Source organism: Quercus robur, chromosome 3 (genome assembly GCF_932294415.1).
Source record: "Quercus robur chromosome 3, dhQueRobu3.1, whole genome shotgun sequence".
Taxonomy (NCBI): domain Eukaryota; kingdom Viridiplantae; phylum Streptophyta; class Magnoliopsida; order Fagales; family Fagaceae; genus Quercus; species Quercus robur.
The window spans coordinates 15,000,634-15,007,403 of record NC_065536.1 but is presented as its reverse complement, the minus strand read 5'-3'; the positions used below and the strand labels follow the sequence as shown (position 1 = coordinate 15,007,403).

The window sequence follows — 6,770 nt, the reverse complement described above, 5'->3', positions numbered from 1 at the left end:
AACATATAAAAACAACCATAAATTAAATAACAATATCAAAATAACTAATAACTTTATAAGCTAAACGAGTCAGACAGATTCGCATGTTGACATAGATTATCAACACATATTTTATGACAATTATTTAATCTTAATCTATGACAATTATTTTACAATAACTAACTTGATATTGTTATAATTTTTTAATCTATATCAAATGTTTTACACAACACATATTAAGGTTATAAAGTATTTTATTTACAATTTTAAATCATTTTATATCACTCTAATACACTACTATTCATAATAAGGACATAGTATATAAAAAAATTACTCATTTATTATTTTATGGGCCCATTAATGGTGCTCTTAAAATATTTGTTAATGAATTATTTAAAAAAAAATTGATACCAATGAAAAATATAAAAATTATCTAAAAAATCAATTTTCTTTTCTTTCACACAAAAATATTTTTTAAACGAATGCTTTTGGAATTCATTAACAAATTCTTCTTTTATTCGGCGGCAGAAGAACGAAATTATTCATATCCATTTCTGTGAATCTAAAATATTTAATAATTATTGAATTTATTTATTAATTTACTTTGGATGGATAGTATAATAGGGATACCCTTGTCGTAAAACCATGACTGGGGACCAAAGTGCAACTTAGGCGACAACCTTTGCTGTTTTTTTGTTTAGAATAGTCCTTTTGACATATATTTCCAAAAAAAAAAAAAAATCAAAAATTGTTTTTGACATACAGCTGAAGATGGATCACATTCACAGAAATGTAACTTTAATTAAAAAAATTAACATAAACAACTAATCTTTGTTTGATTAAGGACCACCTAATGTTCTATGATGCTACAAAAACAATTTAGTTGAATTTACCATAGAGACGAAAGGAGGCTTTTGCTACCCAACTTTCAACCCACCCTACCTTCAAATTTTTATTCTATCTATAATTTATTTTGTTTTTTGTTAAGTACCTACTATATCCCTCGTAACAAGAAAAATCGTTAGCATCCTCTTGAGGAATACTATTATACATTTCTGGGGACCCACTTATTATAATTTCAAACTCATATATTTTCTCATTAAATCATACACTTTCTTACATAAGAAATAGTTCCCAAGTTCCATCTTATAAAACACTCTCTTCCTTAAATAATCAAATCTCTCTTTGAACCAACAACTTCTACTCCCAAAACTCAACACTCAGCATGGGAAGCCTTCCGGTACATTTTTCTTCTCTTAATTCTGCTTCACATGCTTCAAGTTCAATTTCAGTTTTGCATGTTCAACCAAAATTATATGTTCTACCCAGCTTCAATATTTCCATTTTGTAATTAAGCTTCCATTTTTTTCACTATTATTTGGTGTCAAATTTTTGGGTTTTGGCTTGTGTTTCTCTGCATACATGCATAAAATACAAGCTAGAAGTGTCATGCATCCTCATGTGACATCTTCAATTTGTGTCTTTTGTGAATGTTACAATGAGTAAGGGTCCAAATTTTTGTTGATTTTTCATGTTAGATGAAACTTCTTTCAACGTTTTTCATTCTGTTTAATGATTTCTCAGCTCACAAATTTGTTTCAGTAATGGCTTCAAATATTCCAATTTCATTCGTTTTGCTACCTTTTTTTTTTGGTGAAAACCTTTTCAGTTTCTTTGGTGTTACTAGTAAACTTTGCATGTTCAATGAAAATATGCTTATGTTTTTTTGTTAATGTGTGCTGCAGTTTACTGTGTCGGACTTGCAAGCAAGCACCAATGGAGCTCGGAGCAGCCCCACCTTACTATGTACTCCATTGATGGGAACCACTGTGGATCAAATGTTGATTGAGATGGGAAAAGCCAAAGAAATTGGTGCTGATGTTGTTGAGATCAGACTAGACTGTTTGAGAACCTTCAATCCTCGCCAAGATCTTGAAATTCTCATCAAACGCTCTTCTTTGCCAACTCTTGTCACTTACAGGTTCGACTTAGTTAGAGCCAAATTATAATAATTTCACATGTTGGTTTTATTGTTAAAATATCGCTTAAATGATTATTTGAATTTATTATCTTTTATGACTTTAAACTTTTGGAACAATTAGTAGTTTATTATGATGTTTTTATTTGTTATTGTTATTATTATTATCTAACAAAGTGTGATGGGCTTGTTGAGCGTTCGATTAATTTTTTAATACATATATTCCATATCTTAACTTCCCATGTAAATTTTTGGATTAACCCTTAAAGTAGTCACACCAAATTAAGAGTTAGCAATTACAAATTAATTAATTATTTTTAAACTTAAGATTCTAGTATATTAAGAGTGGATTCTCAAAAATAAATTTAAAAAAAGGAAGAAAAAAAAGTATATTAAGTGTGTTGATATTATAGACTGTGTACGACACAATTGAGTTTTCAATTTTAGTCGAAGTGTGTACAAAACCATATAACTTAGGTAATGTTTGGATAGGGCGTTGCGTTTCTGTGTTTCCCCCTTTTATTTTATTTTATTTTATTTTTTGTTTGCACGCATTTTCCCCCCCACAAGCAGCTATTGTTTATGTACTGTTCATGAACAGTAGCCGCAACTTTTGACCAGTTTTCCATGAACAGTGCATCCGTGCACTGTTTACGGACCCACAAATTTCATTTTTTATCAACTTTTTCATTAAAAATGGGTCCCACAGTATTATTCACACATTTAAAAATTATTTTGCTACAGTGTTTTCAGTTTTCAGTTTTAGCAAAATAAGTTCTATCCAAACAGACCCTTAGTATCACTGAATCCAACTATCTATCAAAACTCAAAGAGAAAGTCTATAAACACAAAAGACAAAGAATTTCGACCTTGCTGATGTAGCAGATTGTTAATGGTAGATAAAAAAGTGATGTCAGTGATAAATCTAAATAAAAACCAATAAAAACTTGTCAACTCAACTATTGTGAAAATGTTGTGAAATTTTTTATGTCTGTTATATAACTTTTCTTTTCTTTTCTTTTTTGTGGTCCTCCTTAAATGAAAGAGAAAAAAATTTCTTCCTTTTTAAGTTATTCTTTGGAATATAATATTTTATTTATTATCAGTCTGTATGTTTAAAAGAAATTTCTATATTATTTTTGTTAAATTTTACTTACTGAAAATTTTAATTAAAAAATTCACGGAGGATTCCATATATACTTGACCAATTTCAAGGTCCAATATGCTTTATGTTTGTCCTAAAGTTATATCTTACAAATAAAAAAGTGTTTTTATGCTGATGGTAAGTCCTGTTTTCTTTTACATTTCAGACCAATTTGGGAAGGTGGTCAGTATGAAGGTGATGAAAACAAGAGACAGGATGCACTTCGTTTGGCAATGGAATTGGGAGCTAACTATATTGATGTTGAGCTTGAGGTACTTCATTGTCAATGATCTTTTACATAGTTCACACATTATGTAGTCAAAGATCATATTCTTTATAAGAACATGTTTTTTTTTTTTTTTTTTTGGGGCCTATCTATGCAGTCAAAGAAATTATTGAATGAATAAATTCATTAGCAATTATTTGATGTTTATAGTTATACGTACCCTCCATTTTCATTACACCATTAAATCTGGGTTCTCTGATATTTCCTGTGGCTTAATATCTATATGAAACCTATTTTCTTTCTATTTGGTTGAAATTATGATAGAAAGTAAAATGGTTGAAAAATGTCAAAACTATGTGATTGCATGTTTGAGTAACAAGTTACTTAGATTTCCAAGCTCACCTACTATGCAGGTTGCTCATGACTTCACCAGTTCCATCAACGGAAAGAAGCCTGATAACTTCAAACTCATTGTTTCTTCACACAATTTTCACAATACTCCATCTGCTGAGGCCATTGGCAATCTTGTTGCCAGAATCCAGGCTACCGGAGCTGACATAGTGAAGATTGCAACAACTGCATTGGACATTACAGATTGTGCACGCATTTTTCAGATAATGGTGCATTCTCAAGTATGTAATGCACATTGCATGGATTTACTTTTCTACTAAACTTTGTTCATTTACAGTTTTCCATAAAACTGTATCCTTGTGAAGCTCAATTGACAAATCTGCCGAAACGTGTAGGTTCCAACAATAGGAATTGTTATGGGTGAGAGGGGTTTGATTTCGCGGTTACTTAGCCCCAAGTTTGGTGGGTATCTCACTTATGGTGCACTTGAGGCTGGTGCTATATCAGCTCCTGGTCAACCAACAGCAAAAGATTTATTGGACTTATATAACTTTAGGCTTATTGGGCCTGATACTAAAGTATATGGTATTATTGGGAAGCCTGTTGGACACAGTAAGAGTCCACTTCTGTTCAATGCAGCATTCAAGTCAGTTGGTCTTGATGCAGTTTATGTGCACTATTTGGTGGATGATGTTGAAAAGTTTTTCAATACCTATTCATCCATTGATTGGTCCGGATGCAGGTAAGATTTCCTCCATGTAGGAGATATATCTCAAAATTTTATATTTATAGCATCAATTTAGTTTGGTTTCTCTGAGCACTGAGAATTAAACCAACAGCTTTGAATTGCTGTACCTTGGCTGCTATGACTTGTCATTGTGCCGAATTAGTACTAGCAGAAGAATAATCTGCTAGAGAGATTTAGCATAGACCATGCTCATATTTCTGTATGGTATAAGATTGCTAGAACTTTGTTTTCTTGATAAGCAAAATAATAGAAATTGAATTTGGAATGCAGCTGTACAATTCCACATAAGGAGGCAGCACTGAAGTGCATGGATGAAATTGACCCTATTGCCAAGGTATCTGATTATCTCTTCACCTTGAAATATTTTATAATTTGTATGTTATGATATTACTCAGAAATTTATTAGTTACTTACCATTACTTTTTGATTCTTTACAGAAAATAGGAGCTATTAATAACATTGTCAGGAGACCTGATGGAAAATTAATTGCTTTCAATACTGACTACATTGGTGCTATTTCTGCTATTGAGGATGGACTACGAGGTTTGAGTGCTCTACAAGCTATCCAAGAGATGTTTAGACAAGTTCTTTTTCTTTCGTTCTTGTTTTTCATGGTTCACTTAGTTGGTGTTCTCCTTTTTACAGGTTTGAACGGTACAATTCCTTCAGCTGGATCACCCTTAGCTGGTAAATTGTTTGTTGTCTTGGGAGCTGGTGGTGCTGGCAAGTCACTTGCCTATGGTGCTGCACAGAAGGGAGCAAGAGTTGTGGTTGCCAATCGTACATTTGGTAATAACCTAGCTCTGTGTTTCAGAACATATACTATTTCAAAAGACATCTCATGAAACAATGAGCTAAAACATAATTCCTCAAATTTGGTATTGCTTCTATAGAGAGAATACAAATTATCTATCATATATTTTTTAGCACAAACTACATACCTTGTAAGTCCTAAAGTTTATGAACAATCTTTGCAATTACTTGAATGACATGCGTCTTCTTCTAACAGAACGAGCGAAAGAACTGGCTGACAAAGTTGGTGGACAAGCTATGACTCTTGCTGAAATAGAAAACTTCCATCCAGAAGAAGGGATGGTTCTTGCAAATACTACTTCTGTGGGAATGAAACCTAAAATTGATTTGACTCCCATTTCAAAGGTTTGCCTCATATATTTCTCATCTTACTTTCTTTTTCACTAAACCTTGCATAAAGGGTCACTAAGCCATTCCATCATGATGTCAGTCTCATATATGCTACTTACTCATATATGCTACTTACCCAAAAAAAGGTCTCATGTATGCTACAGATCAACATGTTGAATCTGTAACAATGATACATGTCGAAGGCTGTATTGATGTCAATATTTAATTTTAAAAAAAAAATTAAAGAGACTTTGCTCAAAAAGTGGAACAGCTGGATGAAAATTGAAGTGACATTGATGCACTGCATCAAACAACATACTGTAGTTACATCATGATAGGTTCATCAACTTATATGCCAAATAAGTAAATGTATTTGGTTGATTTTGCAGGAAGCTCTAAAACATTATTGTGTGGTCTTTGATGCCATTTACACACCAAAGGACACCAGACTTTTGCGAGAAGCAAGAGAGACTGGAGCTGTTGTTGTCTATGGGACGGAGATGTTGATCCGTCAAGGTTTTGAACAATACAAAAATTTCACCGGTTTGCCTGGTAAGATGCACCATATTGTTGTTGTATTTTTAAGTCCTAAGTTATTGGTTCTTAATATTTACTAACTCGTTGGGCTTTATTTTGAATCTGTTTCATTTATAATTCCAGCACCAGAAGATTTGTTTAGGCAACTCATGGAGAAGCACGCGTAATGGGATTTGGCTTGGTACTCTGTTATTACAAGCTTGCAGCTGAATTATGCTTCCCCAATGCAGCTCAAATTGCTTCAATTTTTGTATTATGTGACAAGCTATTGAATTATCATGTTGTATGAATAAATCTTTGTTTCTATTAATGGAATGAGTTATGGAAACTAGATGCTAAAATTGCAATGTTATGCATTAAGATATGACCCTTCATAATGAGAGATGGTGTTAATGAGTTAATGTGGACAACTCTTTTTCTTTAAGTTTCTTTACGTGCCACTGCTTCATTGAATTTTTCAAGCAAAAGTTAAAACTGTGACACTTTAGAACTTTAAGGATGCAAATGTATGTAAAGCAACTTAACCAGACAAACAGGAACTTTGATCAGTCATCCATGACTCAAAGAGACTGCCACTGGTATATTTTGCAGTGCCATGAAGTGTTACATTACTTTTGCTAAACTTGAAGAGGGATTAAACCAAAATAGGAACAAACAATGGGAA

At 32.4% G+C, this 6,770-nt stretch overlaps 1 protein-coding gene across 1 annotated transcript; it reads left to right on the top strand.

The window, feature by feature from the left end:
* The first annotated feature begins 1,052 nt into the window (after window positions 1-1,052).
* Window positions 1,053-6,516, top strand: LOC126717225 (bifunctional 3-dehydroquinate dehydratase/shikimate dehydrogenase, chloroplastic-like). The gene is made up of 11 exons (XM_050418694.1): window positions 1,053-1,219; window positions 1,725-1,960; window positions 3,268-3,373; window positions 3,741-3,959; window positions 4,074-4,420; window positions 4,697-4,760; window positions 4,864-4,969; window positions 5,072-5,215; window positions 5,436-5,584; window positions 5,959-6,121; window positions 6,230-6,516. The coding sequence occupies exons 1-11, from the start codon at window positions 1,205-1,207 to the stop codon at window positions 6,271-6,273; spliced, it is 1,593 nt and encodes a 530-aa protein (XP_050274651.1). The 5' UTR covers window positions 1,053-1,204; the 3' UTR covers window positions 6,274-6,516.
* Window positions 6,517-6,770: the final 254 nt, after the last annotated feature.

Excerpts from the sequence above, each read along its gene's own strand:
- LOC126717225 (XM_050418694.1), top strand. Across the intron at positions 4,761-4,863 it reads AAATTGACCCTATTGCCAAG|AAAATAGGAGCTATTAATAA; the intron begins GTATCTGATTAT and ends GATTCTTTACAG. Across the intron at positions 5,216-5,435 it reads GGTTGCCAATCGTACATTTG|AACGAGCGAAAGAACTGGCT; the intron begins GTAATAACCTAG and ends TTCTTCTAACAG.